General features: G+C 45.8%; 1 protein-coding gene across 1 annotated transcript in view; it reads right to left on the reverse strand.

Moving 5' to 3' along the window:
* The window catches only part of celf2 (cugbp, Elav-like family member 2), a 197,371-nt gene extending 173,721 nt beyond the window's left edge, over positions 1-23,650 (reverse strand). The window contains exon 1 of the mRNA XM_056367321.1: positions 23,334-23,650. Coding sequence (XP_056223296.1) covers positions 23,334-23,386 — 53 coding nt within the window. The 5' untranslated portion in view covers positions 23,387-23,650. The remainder of the gene's footprint in view (positions 1-23,333) is intronic.
* Positions 23,651-24,235: the final 585 nt, after the last annotated feature.

Below are 24,235 nucleotides of genomic sequence, written 5' to 3' on the forward strand. Positions count from 1 at the left end.
TGGAGAAAGAGGGGTTAAAATGTGAGGAGAGGAGAGGAGAGCAGGGTGGGGGGGGAGGGATTCAATATATTTTTAATCTAGCGGATGTAATCAGATTATGCGTCTGCCAGGAGCGACATATTTCATAAGGAATAACCAGTTTCGAGGAGGGAAGGGGAAGCGGAGTGGCGAGAAGGAGCGGTGGAGACGGGCACTTTGGCTGGCCGATCTACATCGACACTGACAGATTCTAATAAATGCGCTGGGAGGCGCCCGGAGAAACACAATGCCGTGTAATCATTTTATCATGACAAACCGGAATTCCAATGCTGTCCCATGTGAGCCCAGCCGGGGGAAAATTGAATTAACTGTGAATTGCTCATGCTTGGGGAATGGGGAAGAGGAAAAAAGGGGGACAGGGGGAAAGAGGATAGACAGAGAGTAAGTAGAAGGAGGGGAAAGAAGAGAGGAGGATTTGGCCTGCTTCAGTTTTGGCAGGGTTTGTGGTCTCTGGGGGCTCAGGCGGCTTCATAGAGGAGCTCTGGTTTCAGCAGCTGCTAGCTAATGATGCTAACTCAGACACCCAACACTCACGCACTCGAGCCCTGCATGACTTAAGCTTTGCAGAAAACACATTACACACTTGTTAAATGAGACGTGGACGCCCTCAAGTATCCGAGGGAGGGGACTATTAAAAACAATCACACACATCTGCTGACACATGTTCAACCACACTCGTGCTAGGCAGGTGTTAGCAATGCTGAGCTTGCGATGAGCTTCTTAAAGCCACAGTTATTCCCTGAATGACAAGAACAAGCAGGTCCTGGGAAGACAGGCAATTTGGTAACCACAGCAGCCAAAGTTATACTTGTGGCTGTGGTAAATTATTGCCTTCGGCTGCCACTCAAACCTCTTTTCTGCACCGCTACTAATGCAACATGTCAGTTTTTAGGTGGTAGCTTGTACTCAGACTTTCCTCTTAACAAAGACTAACTTGGTTAAGTAACATGTAGTCCTGTAACTACGGTTACCAGTCTTGTGTGTAGCCATAAGGGTCTGCAACCCAACATTTCTAATCATACATGAACAACTGCACATGTGAACACGCTGGCGGAAGCTAGAAGCTAGAAGAAATGCCAGAAGTGTAACCGCTAAGCCGCGACAATAACAAGCTAACACAAACATGGATGGACGGACGAACATTGGTTTCTAGCGGATTTCAACAGCTGTGGCCTAAAATCAGGGACCACACCATTCGGAGGACACGGTCTACGAAAAGTGTGTTTCCCAGCTGTTTCCGCCTTTACCGTTGCGCCACAAAGCTCGACTCCTGTCGCCTAGCAACCTTGACAACGCCTAACTATTTTTTTTCACAAAAACGTTCAATTCAAACAGTTGTACCTTCAAAATGGGACACTCTAATTAAGCTGCTGTAACACAACCGGTCTTCAAATGCAAGCCTCAGAAGGACACAGAAAAATATCTCCTGAGTTTATCTGATCCATCCAACACGCATGAATCACGTATCAGGCTGATACGAAGTTTAAGAACCGCCAGTGGTTCTTGCTCTTCACTTCTGAGACAGTGCCAGGAGGAAACCATTATCAAAGACAACATTTGCAAGAGTGTTGTCTTGAAAAGTAACAGTATGTCAACTAATACACCAATTCTCCAAGAATTCTTTTAAACCTTATTTTTAGCCTAAGTCTCATTTAAATTCTTAACTGTATTCTTAAATCCAATCCCCACACGGAGGTTCAGTAAATGTCTCCACTTTGATGGAATTTGCTCATCTTTTCTTATCTCTGTGGAGGCATTTGGTCCTCTTGAGGATAGAAGTAAAAGATCATAGACACAGAAAGAGAACAGAATCTGCCCTGCTGCGGCCTGTGACTTCAGATTACGGCCTGTCAGGGATCCGGGGTCGCTACGGATACAACCCAGATGCTGCAGCTACGCAGCAGCGTGTCGCTGTGGAAACGGGAAGTGTTGACTGCTGAGAGATAAAGGGCTTGATTCTTCCCCTGCTGAACACATACCAGAGCGGCACGAACATGGGAAGACTGAAGAGGGAAAAACGAACACACACACACACACACACACACACACACACACCCCGTGCACTCGTGTGTGTTATGTGTGCATGTGACGCGGTGCATCGGGTGTGTGCGGTAGAGGAGACTTTTCCTCAAATCCCTTACACTCCCACACAATCCCCCCTTTTTTCTTCTTCTTCTGCTGTCACTCTATCGCTCCTTAATCATTAATATCAAAGCTTTGACCCCGGCCAATGAGGATGAGGCAGGGATTTGCATAATTACCCCCACTTGGTGGACAAGTCCCACTCCAGACCCTATGAGAACGTCTCTAGTGGGCTTGCTCAATTTCACATGTAGGAGACTGCGTACAGTTAGATAACCGCAGCTCAGAGGAGGGAAAGTGCAAAAAAAAAAAAGCAGAAAAAAGAGCTTGTTGTGGGTTTTGTGATAAAGGAGCGTTGCCCCACGATAAAAAGAAAAGACGCAGCACAGTAGAGGCTTTGACATCAGCATGATTTCACTTAATGTCAAACCAACGAGATTACTTCTGAAACTTTGACAATCACAGTAGGTGAATTAACCACATGCAGTAAATTGCTCCTGAAGTGGACTGAATGTCGTTCCATCAAACCCAGCCTGGGGGGGTGGGGTGGGGTGGGTGTGTGTGTGTGTGTGTGTATGTGTGTGTGTGTGTGTGTGTGTGTGTGTGGGGGGAACCAGTGGCAAACCTGCTCTACCAACTGAGCGATGGCGCCCGCTACCACTAAGTGGACTAAATGGTTCCTGTTTTTCTGGTGACGGTGGATGTTTGTTGATCACAAAATCATAATGAAAGCCTGATGCTGTACATGTGCATGTGCATGGGCAATACAACAATGTAAACATGCTCAGTTAAAAGTTAAAAGTTAAAAGTAATTACTTGTGGAGAGCATTAATGTGGAAGCCTGCAGATCTCTCCTCCTGTCACTGTAAACTACAACAGGGGGTGACATTTGTGGGGAGGTTGCAGTGGACAGTGATTTCACTGAAAGCTCCTGCCTGCAAATGTCGCTGTGTCATTTATTTGACAAGTATAGTTCCCTTGACATTTATTGCATAACTTCTTTATTGACAAAAAAAAAAAAAACTCACTCTGCCTCAAGCAAAAGCTGCAACTTTTTCTTACAGTATTGAGTAAGTTTTATATATATATATATATATATAAAAATCCAGGCTCTTTATTCAGGCATTAAACTTGAAAACATAAATGGACTGCAGGATTTTGATTGTTATAGACTTCAGTTCTCGTCCGAACCGTCCAGGACTCCTGGACTGATTACAGCTGGACGGACGACAAAGCGGTGAAAGTCCCGTGTACTCGGAACAAGCAGAGCGGAGAGGATGAGGGAAGGGGACGAATGTAGGGATGAGAGGATGGATGGAAGTAACGGAGAGTAGATGTGCAGAGGAATACCATTAAAGAAGGCGGCACTGCGAGAGCACGTCCAGACAGAGTGGTCTGAAGCCCCGGGGACTGTCATGTCTTTACCACACCCGCATATTTACACACACACACACACACCGAAAGACACACTCCGAAGTGAAGCACCTCTCGTCTGCTTGCACACCATTAGCTCTTGTAAAGATTTCTTTATTGGTGTATGTCATGCTCTGAGTTTTCCTAGAAAACAGCAGTGCCTAGTTATGAAGTAATAGCCTTAATCAGTGGCTGGCTCCATGCCTGAACCTGGGCTTGTGGCTTAATCATCACTGTTTGGTTTTCTCCATGGATACAGCGAAGAAGTCCCAAAACGCTGCCACTTTATGACAACATGCCTCAAAAGTAGGAAAAATGAGTCCCGGCGTTGTTTGAGAAGAATGAAAGGGTGGGGGTTGGGGGGTGGGGGGTGTGTGTGTGTGTGTGTGTGTGTGTGGAGGTTATGTAAGTTAAAAACAGACGAGAGCGAGAGTCTGTTGATACATGAGAATCACATTAGGCCGATCACATCTTGTTTGACTTCATCTCGATACAGCTGGTGTGCGACGAGAAAGAGAGACAGGCGGCGAGATTAGAGCCGAGTGTGACAGAATGAGGCGAGTGAAAAGGAAAAAAAAGTAAAAGACTGGCGAGCCAAGGTTATTTCCACTGTCAGGAACGGTTCCCAACAAAGTCGTTTGCTCAGAAGGAGCATTTCCAATAAAAGTCCCAGCAAAGGACACGCACACCGAACAGAGTGTATTTGGGGAAAGTTAAGAGAGGGGAAGGTAATCTGTGGCAAAGCATAAAGGGAATTTACAAGGGCGCTAAAGTCCAGCTGTGCCGTCTGCCTCTTTGTGTCTGTTAGAGATTTAAACAGCAGGAAGCTCGGTGCCGTACGAGTCAATACAGCTTTCTCAGTATGAATGTATTAAGCTAATACTGCCGGGCTAACAACCAACATGAAACAAGAATTAAACAGAGCGTTGCCCCCGCTCGGCTCTAATAGGGTTCAAGAGAATGAGACTAAGAGAGATGCAATTGACCCGTGATAACCCAAACACTTCACGGTCTCTCTCTGCTTGTCTTGAAAACATACTTGATTAAGCTCTGAGGCTAAAACATTATACAGTTACATTAAAAAAGTACAAGTCGGACAAAAGAGAGAGAGAGTCTTCCACCAGGGTGGAGGGAGGGCGAGGTTGAAAATGTCAGGGTATTGATTTATAGGTACTCTCGGAGCAAGGATGGTATGTTTAACAGTAAAGTGGAGATTTATGATGCTGCTAAATACTGCTGAATGGATGTGAACATTTGACACTTAACACTTGCCAACGCAGAGCTGCTTTAAGACAGAGACGCCATGTATAGAGCTGCCACATACGTCCCGTTATAACAGCTTCCAAGAATGGCAGCCGGCCACACGCCCAAAAAAATCTTGCAGATGGCCGGACGTGGAACAGCCTGAGCGTCCCTGACAACGACTTTTACATGGGGGGTGGGGCGGTTACGTGCCACAGCCGTGTCTGGCACTAAATGTTCACTTACGCTGGAGAACGTCGAGGGTAAACGTTTAGTCTGGCGATAAAGAAAAAGGCGATCATATAGAGCAGAGATGTACTACACTACAGTGTTTGTGAATTAATCTGAAAACTGACCCAGAATCCAAATGTAAACTGATGTAAAACTGATGAATATTTCATCTGGTTTCTATAAAAGGAAAACTTTAGCCTCCGTGAGCCACAAAGCAGAATCTGAAGATCAGAAATTGGATGTTTCTCACAAAGAAAAATTGCTCCTTGTGAGTCACAGTTGATCTCACACTTGTACATTTGGCATTTTATTGAAGACGCAGATATTTTTCCACAGCGGTAGCTCACCTTTTGTGCTGATGATTCAATCTGTGGTTTTGTCCTGCCCATCCGAAGCTTCATCTGCCAGTTACTTCTCATACCACATATGACTTTATATACTTCCAGGGCTCCTTCTGTAACCTCGGAAGCCTGAATTGCCTCATCCCATTCGCTCAATTTGCTCAGTCTGTACTGCATCTGTAACTCTCCCTGCAACACCTCCGTCCCAGCAGCTGCAGACTCAGGTTGACAGACTGCCGTGGATCAAATGTGGAAGTGGAGCGTGAATGGTGGAGAGCTTGAGGGTATAGTCTTAACTGCCTCCACCTCAACTCTCTCATTCGCTTTCCGCTGGACTCACTTTCGGGCCGATCAACAGTGTGAAATAGCGGCCCTGGGATCTCATCCATCAAATCCACGCAGAGAGGGGCCCTGGAGGAGGGGCCCCTGTGTGGAGAACAGTAACCGCATCTGATACCACAGATGTTCCATCTTCACACAGATACTATCAAATTAAAGATGTCAATCATGGACCGCCGGCCTCCAATATGGCTTGACAGATCACTTCAGAGTCTGTTGCCATCAGCGTGAATCTATTTGTGAGATTAATGGGGATGAACTTGACAACAAGGCCTAGAATTGGTCCACGGCTGGTTTTCTCTGTTTAATATGGCAGCACTGAGCTCATAGTGCTAGTCTCCTCCACAGCCCTCTTCATCCCGAAGAGCTTTAATCTCCCACCGGGCCTCTGGGCGACCCATCCAACACACATTTACATACATCTGCATATTTTCCATTAGGCTCCACTTGTTGCCTTTTCATGGAAAACTCGGATATGGTGATGATCACCCTTGACGGTAATGGTCCTATCTTTCTCTTTCTCTGCCTCTTCCTTTCTCCCTTTCTTCCCCCCCCCCCCCAACTTTTTTTATTTTAAACACTGCCTCTTGATCCCATGTTTCCCCTCTCTCTCTCTCTCTCTCCCTCCCTCCCTCCCTCTCTGTCATAGCTGTGATCAGAGTGCAGTATGGAAGTCTGATCCGGAGACAAAGGGAGAAGCTCCCACTTAGATCAGCAGCGCTAGCTACAGTAAACCATCTGGGGCCACTGACAGCCTCCGGCCTGAGAGAACACAATAACAAGACAGAAGGAATGAATTCAGCACACACAATGACCACGACTGAACCACACTAATTAGATTAATATGTGATCAACTATTCAATTAGGCCCATTCAACGGCGGAGCTCAAGAGGTATGGATATATGCAAATGAGATGAGTGAGCACAAATTGGAGGAGGGGAAAAAAAGCCATCAAAAGTGTGTTAACAACCTCTATGTATATCTTCATTCGGTCGTCCGCTGGGTTGACTGTTAGTTAACACACAGGCGGACAGGATTCATGTTTTATAGTCCGTATAGATGAGTGTCATGTCACGTGTGCTGACATACAGAATGGCAGTATATGACTGCAGAGAGCAGCTGCTGAGGAGCAGCCTCCTGTGGTGAATCTAAGGTCTGTAAAATACTCACTAATACTCACACCAGTGTTTATCTATTATTCATAAATCCATATTTTCCTCTTCTTCTGTGTTTTATTTAAATTTTTGATCCGTAAGAAGAGATATTTGTGGTTTTAAGAAGCAAAAATCATCAATGTAGTTTTACATCTCCTCTCTCGGGCTTCTCTCTGGAGCTCTAGTAACAACAGGTTGGTGAGCCAATCAGAAGAGAGGAGGCTCTGAGCCTCTCTTCTGATTGGCTGAATGTTGTCTGAGTGATCTAATAAATGTATCCAGGTAAACACCCAGAGAAACCAAATCCTGCAAGGTTGGATGGTGAGTACCGGGTGGGCGGGCCTTGGTACATGGCTATGAGAGGTGACTGCTTTGTTGTGACATCACAAAGTTACAGGAAGTCCTGACGGCTGGTTTTAAGGCTCAGTTTCTGAATACAGGCTGTGTGCATTTCTCTGTGGACTGAGGCTTTGATACTTTCACAGTATTAATATAGAAGCTAGAGCTGATCTATAATCACACTACACATGGACAGAGACCTTTAGACTGGATGGGACCTTTAAGAAACCACTGTTTATTTCTGCTTGTTAAGGTTACATTCATGCCAGACAGGTGGACAGAAGACACTAGTTTGCCCAGAGTGTGTGTGTGAATGTGTGTCAGTGTCAGGCTTTCAGATGGACTGGGAACGTCTCCAGGTTGTTTTCCTGCCTGGCATCCAGTGTATCCTGGAACAGTTAAAGGGTCAGAAGACAAAAACACTTTCCTACTATTGGTGAAAAAAAATAGCCATGCAGACATTTTCTGGCTTTTATTTGTCCAGGTTCTGCCTCTACCCAACACAATGGAGATGGACGGACGGACGGTCTTCCTGTTTCTCCGGATAAGACTCATTGTCAACAGATTCCACTGGGACTACTTTCTGCTGAAGAAATGGTTGCTGGGAAAAAATCTCTGGAACATCCAGAATAACTTAAAGATTTTTCATTTTACTGGGATGATTCTTAAAATGTTGGCAAATCAAACCGAAATGATGCACGGCTGGATCTTACTAAGTGGGAAAGGAAATCATATGCAGAAAATGTAAAGAAAATGAATGCATAAGTCAATATTTTTTAAACCAAGCGTGGCTAGAATTCATATTTAGCACAACCTATTGGAGAACAATTAGTCATGACAGCGTTCTCTGCATAAAATACGACTGCAAAAGCCTTTATTAGCTTCCTATTATCAGCACGAGTGTAATGCTATCAAAAAGGAAGTGCACTGAAGAAGGTGGCATTCACCAACAAAAAAAAAAAAAAAAAAGAAAATGAAAGCTCAGCATCACCTTTCTCCGGCTGCTTAATTTTCTGCAGGGCACTAATCAAGCGCCTGTCTCCGCTCATGAATTTAGAGGGAAACCTCGAGCATTTAAATGTGCATTTAATTGCGTTGGTTCTGGAAGCGTCGTTAAGTAAGAGCTGGGAAATACATTTCTTAATGCGACTTAGTGATGCCCGGCAAATCAAAGACCATCAAGCGAATTAATGAGGGTGAGCGGCGAGCGCATTAAGAGTAGAGACAGAGCGCCTCCATAAACAAATACATATCTCTCAACTAGACAGCAGGGACAGAGGGATAATGCGGAAGACGTAATAAATAGACTTCGCTGTCAATAGGTATGGTACGCTATCCATTCCAGCACAATGTGGCCCACTTTAACTGTGTCAATACACACACAAAGACACACACACCTTTATTCCACTATGTTTTTAAAAGGCAGACAGACGCTTCTTCAGCGGCGTTCCTTTGCTCCCGTGAATAGAGCTGAGAAAGCTTCTAAAGAAGAAGAGAGGAGCGGGCAGGAGGTGTGTGTGTGTGTGTGTGTGTGTGTGTGTGTGTGTGGAGGGGGGGGGTGGCGGCAGAAGGGGAGGGGGCAGAGATGAAAAAGAGGAGAACTAGAAATATGAAACCTTCCTAGTTATTAAAAGCTGTCTTGCGAGGGCAGCGCTCCTGTCGTTAAGTACTCTTTCAATTATTAACAGCGCCGCCGCTTTCATCCACTGGCGTGTGAATGCCAATACAGCTTCAACACACACTTTCACACCACCTGCCTACTTCTCTTTTCTACTTGGTAACAGGCAAACACACACGCACACACACACACACACACACACCTGCATGGGGTATTCAGCTGTAATTGTTGCAGGGGCTGGTGAGAGGACAGGTCAGCAGTGAGAATGATGATATAAAAGTGGATGTTTGGAGGCCGTCTGAGAGCTCCACAGCGTGAACAGATGGGCCAGAGACAAGGAAAATAAGTTTATCATCAAAGCCAAAATTCAAAAGCCACACTTGCTAAAAAAAAAACAAAAAAAAAAAACTTCACAACCTGAGCGGGGGGCCGGCCTCTGGGGGGAGCTGCAGGTATGCACTGACAGCCAGGTCAGGCCCGGTTTGGGGTATTTTTCTCAGCTGTCAAGTGCCCGTCAAGCTTCGACAATAATGAAGAGCAGATAAGGAGAGAGATTTGAGATAGTTGGGATTGAGCCGTGGGGCAATGAGAGGGGAGCGGGCGGCTTTTAGGGGGTGTTATCCTGCCGCTCTGTTTCGCAGCTCCAAAACGTTCCCATGCTTCTGATGAGACGGGCTCATGTGACAGATTACCAGCACAAACGCTGCTCCGGGGGAAAAGCTGGCACGGCGAGAGATACAAACACAACACGCCGTCAGATATACGGCCACGCACGTGTGTGTGTGTGTGTGTGTGTGTGTGTGTGTTCGACAGCGTGTGGCGTGCAGGAGGACAGATTGGTGATGTTGTCACCGGGTGAATGCAATGAGACGCTCTCTGGCTTGGAAAGACGGGACATCACTCACATATTCAAGCACTTAAGGCGACGGTCCTCTGAGAAGTTTGAGTCAGTTGCAAAAATGAGGGATACTTTAAGAGTAGTTTAAAATTGATAAATTCAGGCTTTATTAATTGTTTATAAGTAATTTATTATTGCTGTATACTTCAGCAATTTATCCGCCTTTAGCTTAGCCTGATTTGTCTTTTCAGCTGCCCTTTATTAACCTTTTATAAGCCATTCGTTGTAAATTACTAAGTATGTTTTATCAGAACGTGGCACTTTTTTCTTATTCATCTGACGAGACATAATCCTAATTAAGTGGAAGCTAATTTGTGGAGTTGAATAACAGCACAAGTCATTTTTGTCTGTAAGTGCATCCTGGTCTTTGTGTCTTAATATTTCAACATGTTTCCAACGCAAATCCATTTGTTTCAAACACTTTGGAACTTGGCATTGTCTTTTTCTTTTTTTTTTAAAGATACAAACAGTCATATCAAGAGTTCTTGAAATTTTGGAACCAGAAAACAGAAAAAAATCCTCAATTTAATTCTTTCCACGAATAAATCCTAAACACTTAAACTGTCAGTGCAGTGAAGATGTTCAAGACGGTTTCCAAACAAAGTACTTTGTTGTAAGATAGTTTATGAATGAATGGCTCCAGTCACTTCACTACAAACAAGAAGAAAATAAACATGATTTCATAATTTTTCAGCCGTGTTTGAAAGATTTCAGCTTCGTTGGAAACAGGCTGAAGAAGATTCACTCACTTGACTCAAGAGAATCAGGTTCAGGACGCCGTCACAGGCGGAACCGCCTTGACGAGATGGAGATTTATTAACGGTGTGTTTTCGTACGGAGCGTGAGGCGTTCCCTGCTGCGAGCTGATTTTAGGCTCTTAGAGAACACTTGTTTTAAAGTGAGGCCCAGTCATTCTGCCCATTTAAAGTTAGTGGAGGAGGGAGTGTTGGACCGACGGGGAGCACTGCTTATCGACCATGGCCGGGCGCATTTCCACTCTGGAGATGGGACGCGATGCACTGGGGCGTGCTGACGGCCGTCCCCCGGGACTCCTGTCCAATTACAGCTCAAAATGAGCCAGGAGAGCGCCGAGATTGGGCTGGGTGCACCAAGGTGATGATGGAAGGAGGGAGGGGGCTGAGAGATGGAAAGTAAGGAGGGGGGGGGCAAGGATATGAGTAGCACTTGAAATTAATGGAGCAGGGTGGAGCGGGACTCCCAGGGATGAGCAGAGGGCTCGCTGATGACATTAACTCCGCCCTCGAGCAGCCATCAGGCGTGGAGAGTGCGAGAGGTTCCTGTAATCTCAGGACAAAGAGCAGAGAAAGCTCACGAGGTTCCCCCCCCCCCCCAGACTGGAGCACGTCCGCCGGGCCGAGCCGGTGCCGCGTGCGGCCCGGAGCATCGACCGGCTCGATGTACGGCAGGTTAACCGCGCGTGACACTATTAGAGGAAGCCAGACGCCCCTGACGCTCAACACAACTCCTGAAATCTTTAAAGCGTGATCACATAACTAAGCTGAGAATTCAATCCAGGTTTCATTCTGACCCACGTCACGTAAAAACTGACAAATTGAAAGATTTCAGCAAAGATTTTAATAGGCGCTGGCGTTCAGAGAGCTTTCATTCCAAATCTCATATTTGGACGACTCTGCTCCAAGAGCTATTAAGCAGAAATGTGTTCGTCTATAAAAGAGCTCTTCTGCGTGTGATTGCCATTTAATAGCCGGCCATACGTTCACGCTCCAGTCTCGCTTTAATGTTGCAGTGCACCGGGGACACTGTCAGCGAGCGAGGGGGGGGTGGGAGAGAACCCAAGGCCTCGAAACATCTCGTCCAAATTACCATCATCTTCCAAAGCGCGGCGTCGAGGGGATGAGATGAAATGTTGCCATAATGTTGCCGCGCTGGAGCTCATCGCCGCCACGCTCAGTGTGTACGGCCAGAGGATGTGACACAGACTGGAACAACAACACACTGTACACACGCTGGGATTACAGCAATAAATGTGTTTTGATTACGCATCCAATGCCGAGTTAATTAATACCAGACTGACGGTGCATCGGACGCCCTTGTTTGGTTCTAACTCTGCACTTCGGTTGGAGTACAGTTCGCATTTCTACTGGTTTTAATGGAGGAGTTTACGGATTTTACAGCGTGGAAATGGTCAAATTTCACTTTGAAGACGGTGAATAACAGTAAAAGGTATCAGCTCTTATCAAATAAACCTGCCATCAGTAAAATCCTGTTAATAACAAAGTGGCACGGACAAGTGCACTCGTGCTCTCTGTTTGACACACAAAGAAAACGTGATCATCATAGAGTCGACAGAGAGAGAGAGAGAGAGAGAGAGAGAGAGAAAGAGACACATTCAAAGTTTTTGCCAGGAGTCAGCGATGCTTTTAATACACCCAGTCACATCAATGGCACATTAAGACAGTGTAACCACGGCAACAGACACCAGGATTATGTCAAAGAGAGGCACACAAAAGAAAAGAATAAAGAAGGGAATAAAGAAAAGAAGAAAGAAAAGAGAAGAAAAGAAGAAAGAAATAACCAAGGTTCCAAGAAAGAAAACTAAAAATGAACGCAGGGCTGCGAGGGCAGGATTCGCAGCACCTGCTGAGTGTGTGTGTGTTTGTATTAATCACAACGGGAGGACACAAAACTCTGCACTGCCCACCATGTAAAGACTTTTCATTTGGGGTGGAGACTTGATTTCTGGTTAGGAGTCGGGTCAGGGTCGGGGGGGGGGGGTGGGGGGGTTAACATGGTTACAGCTCGGGTAAGTCCCCAGGAAATGAATGTAAGTCAATGCAATGTCCTTAAAAGTGACAAAAACAAAGTTCTGTGCCTCGTGAAAGTCCTTAACATATCTGACACTAAACTCCTCGAGGGAGAGCTGAGACTTCTGCTTCCCACCTCACATGCACCTCTCTCTCTCTCTCTCTCTCTCACACACACACACACACACACACACACACACACACACAACACACACACACACACACACACACACACACACACAGTACGAGACGTAATGACCATGAATGCTCCAGGGCTCTTTTTCTTGAGTCATCTGACTGTGAGCAGAACATTAAGCAACAGTCCACTCCTATAAAACACACACTGTTTCTGCAGCTGCAGTAACACCGTTTGTCTCTTTTTGCCCCCCCCCCTTTACATCTTTATCCAATTTCTTGGTTTTCAAGCGCCAAATTCAGGCAGGTCAAGTAGAAGTAAGACGACTCTATGCTCAGCACCTGGCTGCTTTAAAACGTCTTTACACGTCGACTGCTCTTTGCTGAGAGGTTCAGTGGACGGACACAAAAAGGAGAACATCTTATAATATGATGAGGAAATCTAACACTATCTTGGTGAAGTGATGTTATGTTTTGTCCTGATGTAAACGTTCCACTTTGCTAATGTCACTTTAAAGTGCGCTCAGTAATCAGTGAGTTCCCTAAACTAGCCATAAATAACAAAGTCACAGGTCACGGAAACTAGCCAATCAGGAGCGAGTATCCGACTGAGATGTGTCACAATGTGAAACTCTGTCAAACTGATTCTGCTTTGTCACTTCCTCTCGCGGGCGAGAGACGTCTTTTGATGACTGTGAGATTCTTGAAATCTTCAAATCTCCAAAACTGAAGTGTATGAGGAAGTAAGTGTGAGAGTCATTGAGAAAGAGCAGGAGCCTTTTTAATCAGTTGCTCCTTCAGAACTGAAATCTGTACATTTCCATCGTACGTTCGAAACCACAACGAAGATGGTAGGGGATCCAGAGTTGCATAATTCCCTTTAAAATTAGTTTTAATAGCGTCACATGACATGAGAGATCACTGCGCTCTGTGTGCTGGAGATGGAACGGAAACATTACACAGAAGCTGCAGAGTTAAAGTGATAAACCTGATTACTTTTGCTCTATATTCAGACTTTCCTTTCTCTCTGGACTGGACAGAAACAATGCGTTGCTCTGAGCCTGCACAGCCAGGAAGCTTCAGCCACTGTGTTCCCCTGCATGTCGCTGGTCAGCTGGTAGCAAGCGTGAACGGAGCAGCTGATGCTAACGGGACTTCAGTGCTTCTACCTGAACTGGAGTTTTTCCTGAGGGAGCGGAGCCGATGAAAACCTGCTTGATGTTCATAAAAGAGAAGATGCAATCTGAATAGACTCGTCCTCCACACTTCTCTCTCTCTCTCATCCATTCGGGGAAGTACAACAGGGCCCCAACCTCATCGAGTCTGACTGAACATAAGATGTTTTCACTCATCAACTCCAGAGAATCGCTGTCCTGAGCCGCCCCTTTCACACACGCCGCACGCAGCCGGCGATCGTCCATGTGAGGTGTGTTACTGGAAAGAGGTGGCGCCTGGGCCGAGACCTCTAATGCCGCCGCTAAGTCGCCGGTCCAACTGCGAATCTTTACGCCAAAATCAGCAGCGGCGGTCTAAACACAAAAACATCCAGCGTTCACCACCAGCTCGCAGAAAGGGGTTTTCCTTTCTTTCACACGGACATGATGAGTCAGAGTCTGGAGCCAATCAGCTCTGGTTGTTACATCATGCAGTATTCCTGCTATCTGCACCCCACCCTGCTGCGCTGTTCCCTTCTCAACACCATGTAAGTGTGTGTGTGTGTGTGTGTGTGTGTGTGTGAGATTTCTCCTTCACAGCATACATTAAGTGTGACAGTCCAGTTTTCTTTAAACCCGCTCTGCTTCATCTCTTTCCATCGTATCTGAGGACACTTCCTCCACCACTGCGACCTCTGACCTCTGCCGTCGCCCCCCTACCTGTGTCTGGGTTTTGGTCCGTGCTTTGAAACAGAAGAGACAGACGATACATAAAACATCGGCTGCGTGCGGCAGCTGCTGCGCCCTCGTGAACCAGAACCAGTTCATCTCAGACGACAGTGATTAAAGACGACTGTCACCCTCCGCAGTCAACCCGCTCTCCTCCGTCCACAGTTTGCATTTTAAAAAACAAAAAGATAATCCTCAGTCTAACTGACCCCCCCCCCTCTCTCTTTCTCATTCTGTTTTTCTCCATCCTTTCTTTTTTTTTCTTCCTCCTTCCGTTTGCAACACTCCAGGGTCACCATCTGCATGGCAACACTCGCAGCGTGACACTTCCATAACCCAGGAGGAGGAAGAGAGCAACAGAGCACAGACCTCTGTCTCCCTCCCTCCCTCCCTCTCTCTCTCTCTCCCTCTCTCTCTCTCTTTATTCACAGGCCACCCATAATTCATTAGCTCTCCCTCTCATCCTCTCTATATTTTCCTCCGTCTGCAGTGTGACCAATGCTGGGTTTCTGAAAGCTTGTTCGGATATTTTCTGGAATGAAGCTGCTGACAGTCGATATTCTGCACCGCCATTCAGCATGTTTTAAATTTGACCGTTTTTCATGCCAAACCTCATTCAGAAAAAGACATTTTTTATTTTTAAAAAGACCGTGGGACAATAAAAAAAAAGATGAAACCACAGATTTGACAGACTTGACAGCAGAATCAATCGCACTGCGTTTTATCCATTATGTCAACAACATGTAACCGGATCAGTCTTTTAATATTAAGATGATACGTCCATCCATCCACATGAAGAAGAACGACAGCTACAGTCTGACCGTGATCCTAGAAAAACAGATTCTCACTATGACTGGTCAGTTTCTGGTTTCATCTGGTCTCAGGTCAGGCATTGTCTCAATTAGTTTTTTTCTTTTTTGAGGCTTCACTTTGAGCATCCATCAGTCACACACACACACACACACACACACACACACACACACACACACACACACACACACAAGGAGATTTAATTCCTTTTCTCTTTTTTTTTTCTTTCTGCTTTTCACCAGGCAGAGCGCCAATGTTTTTTCTTTCCTTCGCTGACTCTTAGAAAAAAAAAAAAAAAAAAAAACAAACAAAAAAAAAGAGAAGAGTAGGGGGGGTTGGGGGGTTGTTGAGGGGGTGAGGTGGGGGCATCCAATGGGTTGGAAAAGAACAGAGGAAATCTGCCACTGATAACGACCACGAGGATGAGGCGAAATAAGAAGAGGAAAAAAATGAGGGATGTAAAGAGAGGGGGGGGTGGGGTGGAGAAGAGTGTACTCCATACTTCCTGTGTCTCTTAAGCTCATACAGCATGAAGACAGTTGTGTGTCACTGGGGGAAACACACACACACACACACACACACACACACACACACACACAGGTTTAAAGCTTCTTTATGGACCCGGCTGTTGTGCATATGGCAGCGGGACCTTTGAGAATAAGACTATAACAAAGTACAGCACTAAAATACAGCCAGAGGGAATGATTAGTGTACGTACGTGTGTGTGTGTGTGTGTGTGTGTGTGTGTGTGTATGTATGTGAGGGGGAGAGAGAGTGAGAGCAAGAGAGATATAGATAGAGTGCCATTCTCCAGGTGGTGCATTATTAAACAGATTTGTCACTTTGGGCCAGTAGTGTTAAGTGTATGTGTGAGCCAGCGTGTGTGTGTGTGTGTGTGTGTGTGTGTGTGTGTGTGTGTGTGTGTGTGTGTGTGCATGTGAGTGTGTGTCCGAGTGTGTATACATGTCTTTCTGTGGTTGGTTTGAAATCATTGATGCGAGGACATTTTTGTTTGGCTGTTTGATGGTTAAGACTTGGTTTTAAGGTTCAGGTTAGGGTTAGGTTTGTTTTAGCTTCAGGTTCAGGTTTAGGTTAGGTTTAGGTTAGGATTAGAATAAAGGTTAATCTTGGTTTATACCTCTGCGTAGGACTGACACAGATCTTACGCTGTAGCCTGGATACGGCGCTGTGAGCGTTTATACTTGAGCGCTGGTGCGTCTGCAATTACATCGCCAAAACACTAGCTGGCGGCGTGGTTCCTCTGCCACTGTGTGTTTACTTCAAACAACAAGCAACTGAAGCTGAGAGGATCCAGCTGGAGCTGCAGCTAATAAATGTAGAACAACGCAGAAAAGAGAGAAGACGTCAGAGGAGGTGGTGCCCTCCACGACCGCTGAGCTGATGGAGGCAGAAGGAGGGTGAGTTATCCGTCTCCGGCCACTGTGAGACATGGATGAGACCAGCTGACCAATCACAGTTGTTGTGCTCTGCGTCTCCGCAACGTGTGGTTACATTAGGTGCATGTGAGGCTATCTTATCTTATCTGTGATTTGTATGTGTTGGATGTATATGTATGTGTATGTGTGTGTGTGTGTGTGTGTGTGTGTGTGTTTCTTAATCTGTTTAAGAGATAGACAATGAATTAAAACAAACCAAATCGACATCTCAAAGGAAAAAAGAGAAAGAACGAAAGAAAGAACCTCATATTCACTGATTATACGGTATCTGTATGCACACACACACACGCACACACACACGCACACACACACACACACATCATGTGAGGTGTGTGTTACAGTTGTGCTGCTGCTGTTGAGTAAGCTGATCTTTGCTGAAAGGAAGAAAAAAATGCAGCTACTGCATCTGCAATGTCAGACAACAACACTTGTTTTAGTCAGAAATAACATTAAAGAGACAGACAATGTCCTGTGTGTGTGTGTGTGCGTGTTTGTGTGTGTGTGTGTGTGTGTGTGTGTGTGTGTGTGAGTGGTGTCTGTGATCTGTAAGCCTGCGGTAGGTAATCTCACTTTTGGAAGAAATCAAACGAGACGAATGCTGCATTTGGCAACAAATGTAGAGGATGGGACAGGAACACACACACACACACACACACACACACACACACACACACACACACGCTGTAACCTGCGAAAACACACCGTCTGAAAGGCTGAAAATGATTGTTGCAGCGTTGCGACTGAAATACACTTCTAAAGGCAGAACAATATCCATGTTTCAACTCTGGCAGCCGGAGCAGATGCAGGAACTCGTGCTCTTAGACATTTTGATATTTATTTTGAAATTCAGCCATTTTGATTCCTCATGAGCATTTTGTTTCCACGGTTACGTTTTCCCAGGTGGAAAAAACCTAAAAAAGTCTGCCACAATATGACCACGAACGCCTTCCCCCGAAACCAAAGATAACAAACACATTCGAGCTCACATGATGTCGTTGCATCAACATCGTCAGTGGTGGAAGAATTCAGACGCTTTACTGAAGTAAAACTGCAATACCACAATGTAAAAACACTTCAACATAAACACATAAAAGTACTGCATAGGAATTATAACTGAAGTAATAAAAGTGTGACTCATCAGGCTGGAGAGTTCAGGTGGTTTTTCTTTGCCTGAAATTAAAACCACATCAGCTGAAGAGACATAGAATGATGAACTTTTATGAAATAAAACATTAACCTTGACGGAGGGTGTGTGTGTGTGTGTGTGTGTGTGTGTGTGTGTGTGTGTGTGTGTGTGTGCAGAGGAGCGACGCCACACAGGAAATGCTGCATGATAAATGAGTTTGGCAACAGTTGGGTCCATCCACCGTCACTGATCTGATCACAGGACAGGATGTATCAAGATCTGAGGGGGGGGGGGCTGATTTTATACGCTGTTGTAGCGCTGAAGGATTATCGATTATTTACGAAATTGTTGAAGGAAACGCGCCAAAGATCATTGGTTCTTGTGAGGAATCTAGAGGACCAGATCATAATGAGAGTCTGTATGTGTTTTGTGTGTAAATCTGCACAGTAACAAGTAACTACAGCCGTCAAGTAAACGCTGAAGTACAAGTACTTCAAACAGGTAGATGAGAGGTGACACTGACTGGAGAACATCCAGCTTTTAGTGTCTGTTTAACAACACACACCTGGAGGAGTCTCGCCCACACGGCGCTCTCTCTCTCTCTTTCCCCCTCTCTCCTGTAATTTCTAGTCTTTCCTGCTCCTCTGTAGCTTCTCCCTTCTTCCCTCTCTGTCATCTTTCCTCCATCTCCTTTTGTGTTTTGTGACGCACTCTGTCGCCTCGACTGTGTAATTATCTCTCGCTGATTCCAGGGGGTTCGGAGGAATTCAGCCCGCCCTCTCTTTCTCCTTCTGCCCGCCCCGTCCGCCTCCGTCACTCGGATGCTGAATGCCGTATTGTTCTCCCCGCCGCCACAAAGCCTTGATTGACAGCTGTGGGAAGCCGGAGAGTGAATTCTGAGAGTCCAGCCCCGCAAGCGCCCCGACCCTCCCTCCCTGCCGCCGCCACCGCTTTCATTTAAACTTGTCACCCGGATTTTTCTTGCATCACGTCGTTTAGAAGACAAAAAAAAACAAGCTCCAGTCTGTCCTCATCAAGTGGCAAGAAACAAAGTCCAGACCGCAGCTCTAATTTTAACATTATTTAACTCTTCACGGCAAAATCACTGTGGATTTTATATCCAAGATGTGACTAAACTTTATTCTGCAAATAAAAATGTGAGCAAACTTGACTGAGGTGAATTCACAGTCTTTCTTTCTCTGAATCCTGTTTCTACCTTTTTCTCCCTGATTCAAACTACATGGGCTCCACCATCGACCTCCGATGCGCTCAGAGCACCAACGCTCTGCTCTTGAGGGCGGGGCGATCAAAAAAGCTGCAATATTCATCTGAACCATCTGAGGTGTTTCCTGGGAGCTGATCTCCGTTAAAAAAAAACCCAAACAAAACAAAAAACAGAAGGAAGAACCTGGAAATAGCTCGACAGATCGTCACGTGACCGAAGCGGCGTCATCGCTCACGTGCGTCAAATTCAGCTGTGATCATCGTCGAGCAAGAGGGCAGAGGCCGACCACAGCTCAGCGGTATAAAAGCATCACACAGTACTGTATAAAACAAACACAGCGATGGAGAGATGGAAAGACAGACGGAGGGAAGCGTTTATCGCAGGCTGGGAAGATTTATCGGGTTAATTGTGGATTTTGGTTGAAAATTAGCAAATTTTTGGACTCTTCTGATGAGATGACGCCTGAATCATTTTTACACAAGGACCTCAGACAGTCTAACACGCTCTTTTTGGAGCCTTAGCCTTCATGATAAGAAAGAAATTCTGAGATAAACACAGAAAACTTGTCGATTTCTGACCCTGAAAACTCTCAAATTTAAAGATAAAACCGGGACAATCAGCAGCGTCAGTCTGAAGGTATCAGTAGCTGTCTTTACAAAATGTTTTCTCTCCGACCCTTTGGTTAAAACCAGCATAATCCTGAGTGGAGAAAAAGGTCTGGCTTATAGATAAAGCACCACACACACACACACCACACACACACACACACACACACACACTATCAGAGGGGATTTAAAGATTCAAACAGTGGTCTTGGTAATTAGGCAGATGGATTTGTACCTCTCCTCGAGCTCCAGCGGGATATAAAGCGACACATAATGCAAGCGGACAAACTGTTTAAGTAGATTAATTAAAACCAACACTGCGGGGTCAAAGGTCAAGCCACCTTTCGCCGTTGACCCCCTCACTCTTTCCCTTTCCTTTTCCACTCCTGCCATCACTCGTGAGCTGCAGGATGGAGCGAAGTGAGAGGATCTATGTGATTGGACGAAGATGAGAAGATGAGATTACTTTTTTTTGTTGTTGTTGTTGTTGTTTGTTTTCTTAAGCTTGAACATGGCCGCTCATTTTCACATCAGCGCCCAGAACTTCCACTCACTTCCCAGCTGAGCCTCTAGTTTGTCTGATTCCTCTTTTAAAAACACACTTTTATCTTGAACTTCCTGTCGTTGTATCTGCAAACCAGACGGTAAAAGAATAAAAACCTGAGCTCTCCTCTCTGCATTCCCTAATTGAATACAGAGAACACCTCGTCTTTGCCGCGCGCATGTGTGCATGTGTTCTGTGTGCATGTGTGAGTGTGTGTGTGTGTGTGCGTGCATGAGTGTGTGGTAGCTGGATGTAATCAGATGGAATTAATATGCATGCTGTTTCTCATTATGGAATAACTGAACTGCACTTCAGATGTGTGACGTGCATCGCGAGAGGCACGGACAGATTTCTAACATCCATCCACTGCGCTCTCTCAGGAAACAAGTGTGTGTATATATATATGTATATGTGTGTGTGTGTGTGTGTGTGTGTGTGTAGGCTGATGTGGTATATAAAATAGCAGAGATAGTGATTACAGAAGAGAAGATACACCCCGCTGCTGATCAGATAACACTTGCTTTAACTCCTTATTGCATTTAAACTAAATCAAATTCACCAGAGCTGCATTAATCAGCTAATTGTGCTAATATGCATATCATGCTTCTTCACTGTGTTACAGCAGCGAGGTCTCGTCTTTCATCTGCAGCCGTAGTTTGCTTTAAAGTTTGAAATCTTTGTGATTCAATTCCTGTTTTGTTTTTAATGGCAGAAATCAATTTTTTTTTTAAAAAAAGAAAAGAAAGCGGTTGCAGTTCCGGATCTCGCTCGGTCGTCGCTGTTGTTCAAGCACGGAGCCCAAAAAACTGGAAAAGGCTCCAGCTGCGTTCAGATTTACAAAATCATATCCAACGAAAATCAAGTGTTTGTGTTCCTTTTCGCCTCCCTTTGTTCAACTGCTCCTGGCGCTCGACAATAACAAGTGTGTGTGTGTCTGAGCGTGACGGAGGTGAGTCTCATTAGGGGGGAAAACGACGCAGAGAACGCCGCCGAGGTGCTTCATTATCATAGACGATTGAGAAGTGCATTTGTGGGCGTGAGTGCTTGTTTATGTGTGTGTGTGTGTGTGTGTGTGTGCGAGGGAACGAATGAGCGAGTTAGTTAAAGTGTGTGTGTGTGACCCCAAGAGAGTGTGAGCGACGGGCCGGCGGTAAGCTGGTCTTTATTAAGATGCAGCGTCTTTGGAGAGGGACAGCTGCTCCTGCCTCTAATCTGGAAGAACAAAGGTTTAATAAAGAGAAGATGAGAGAGACGGGGGGGGGTGGGGGGTTAAATACTCCTCTTCCTCCTCGTTCTCTCCTTCCTCACTTCCTCGTTTCCTTCCTTCTTCCCTAACGACCGATCTGACTCCGCTTAAATAAAAGAAGCGACGGAAAAAAATGTGGTGGATTGCAAAAATATTGCATCGAATCTAAAGATTTGAAACTTTTGACCTTTGACCTCTAACCCGCCGTGCAAACATGGCCGCCGTGAGGCTAATACATCCAATTATTAACTCGTTATCTGTGCTAAAATTAGCCAAAAGTGACTTTTTTTTTTTTTTCTCCAATGCTACCAGGAGATGTGTCCCCGTTAAGCAAATAGACCGAGAGGAGAGGATGAGAGAGTCCAGAGAGAAACTACTGCAGCTATTTATGAGTGAGTGTGTGTGTGTGTGTGTGTGGGGGGGGGGGGGGGGGGGGGGGTCAGCTGCATGCCCTATTTCTCACTCTGGATGGTCATCACTGCCTGTTTGGAAATGACATCATTTAGCCCCCCCCCACCCTACCGTCTCTCTCTTCGTCCATCAGCAGCTCACTGAAATATGCCTGCTCTACATTACTCCACTCATTTTCTATTTTGGATTTGTGGATAATGATGGTGGGATGGAGGGCAGCGGAGGGATAAAAATGATAAAAGAGGGGAGAGGCAGCATTAAAAGAATTATTTGAGGGGTCTTGAGGGTTCTGTCTCCTCTCTCCGTTTCTAAAATAGAATTTGTGATAGTCCCCGCTGCTGCCGCCGAGTCTGTCGAGGGAATAATGACTTATTTATCAAATGGCAGAAATATTCAGGGACAAGGCCTTTTAAATTCCAGCTTTTAAATTCATAGGCTTTTCTGCTGAGATGCTTAATGACAGTGAATGTATTCATAGTGATTTGCAGGTCCGAGATAGAGCCTCGTGTCCTGCCTGTGAGTCTAATAGCTGTATGACAGAAAGGAGAGAGCGCTCGCTCAAGACGAGGTGAGCGAGAAAAGTTTCACCTCTGACCTCACGGGGAGGCTCAGTGAATCAAATTTGTACCAGAACCTACCCAACACACCCCCCCACCCCCACCCCCCCTGCTGCCAAGGAATAAATGGCTGTGTTGCTGGAGCAGCGCTGAAAACATGTTTTGCAGCTCAGGAGATAAAATTTAATGTTCTCTAAAAGCGCTCTGTTGCAGGCAATCAGCCATGAGTAAATGTTTCAAGATAAATTCCTGGAGGGGTGTAGTTTTTTTCTCTGGCAGAGTGAAGCTCTTCAACATTCGGAGGGACCAAATCAGCATGGGGGTGGAGGGGGGTGGAAGGGGGGGGGGGGGGTTAAGGAGGGAGGGAGGGAGAAGGTGGGGGGGTGAGGTGGAGGGAGGAGGGGGGGTGATAAATGAGTGTTATTCTTACTTCTACACTGGAATGGACGAAGTTTGGAGATGATGGCGGTGATGAGGCGCCGCGCGGGACAGCGTCGGGGGGTTAACGAGATGCACGCGGACACAGAGCAGCTTGCATGCGTCAGGCTCATGACAGAGCGCGCGGAGAACAGGGAGAGGAGCTCACAAAGTAGAAAGAGCGCTGTGCTCGGCGCAGATTATGTAGCCAAACGGCGCAAACTGTGCGTAATTACGCACCCGCAGCGCCAGAACCGGAGGCTCACAAGGCGGCGACCTCCTCGCCTGCGCCGCGTCCCGCCCTTATTTTTCTCCAAAACACCGATACTTCTGTCTGTCTCTATCTCTCTCTCTCTCTCTCTCGCTCGCTCTCTCTCTCTGCTATCAACCCGTTCACAATGGCGAGGCTGTGGGAGAAACTGACCGGGCGCTTACCTTAACACGTTCCAGCTTTTCAGAGGGTCCAGGTCTGAAATTATAGAAACCATGGTCGACTGGCTGGGCAGCACCGGGAGAGGGAGGGGGTGCGGCAGAAAAAGATCGAAAGAAAAAGCGGCGGCAAAGGCTGTAAACTCCGTCTGCGAATGACAGCGATTGCTCGGATGCAACCCGTCCTGGTTGTTCAGTGGGTGATGAGCGCTGTCACAGCTCTCGCTCTCTCTCGCTCTCTCTCTCTCTCTCTCTCTCTCTCTCTCTCGCTCTGTCTCTCTCCCTCCGCCCCCTCCTGTACAAAGCCTGCGCGCTGCAGACGCGTCTCGGAGCTTCCTCCGGTCCCTCTCTCACAGGAAGGCTGCTGCTGGAAATGCAGAGATGTACAGTAGAGGAGGGTAAACCCCACCTAGGCAACTCATTTACCTATCTGCTGTCTAGAATATGCACAAGGTGCAGTTGACACACTGCAAAAAAATACATACATAAATAAAAAAAAATAAAAAAAAAACGATCCATATGAACGTCTTGTTTTGTGTCATTTACAGATTCAGATCCAGAAGATTTTTAGAAGAAATGTTTGACGTGCAGTTTTACTCCTCTGAGAAAGAAAATGACTCTTATTTTGACAAGTTTTGACAAATGCAGTTGTCATCCATGACTCCAAAATAGAGAAGAGTTAACACAAGAGCAAAATAAGAGCCAGGGTCTAATTTTTTTAAAGATTAATCTAAAATTATTCAGTAAATAAATAATAAAATTATTATGTTTCTCCCCACAAGCCCAATTAATTATCTAATGTTTCATCAACCAGCTAAAGCTGATCTGACAGCATCTGATTGAAGCTGCTGCAGCTTTCCTACTAACACCTCAGTCAAACTCAACTGTTGGGTGAAGTGTGTTGCAGC

This window comes from Seriola aureovittata, chromosome 22 (genome assembly GCF_021018895.1).
Source record: "Seriola aureovittata isolate HTS-2021-v1 ecotype China chromosome 22, ASM2101889v1, whole genome shotgun sequence".
Lineage (NCBI taxonomy): Eukaryota > Metazoa > Chordata > Actinopteri > Carangiformes > Carangidae > Seriola > Seriola aureovittata.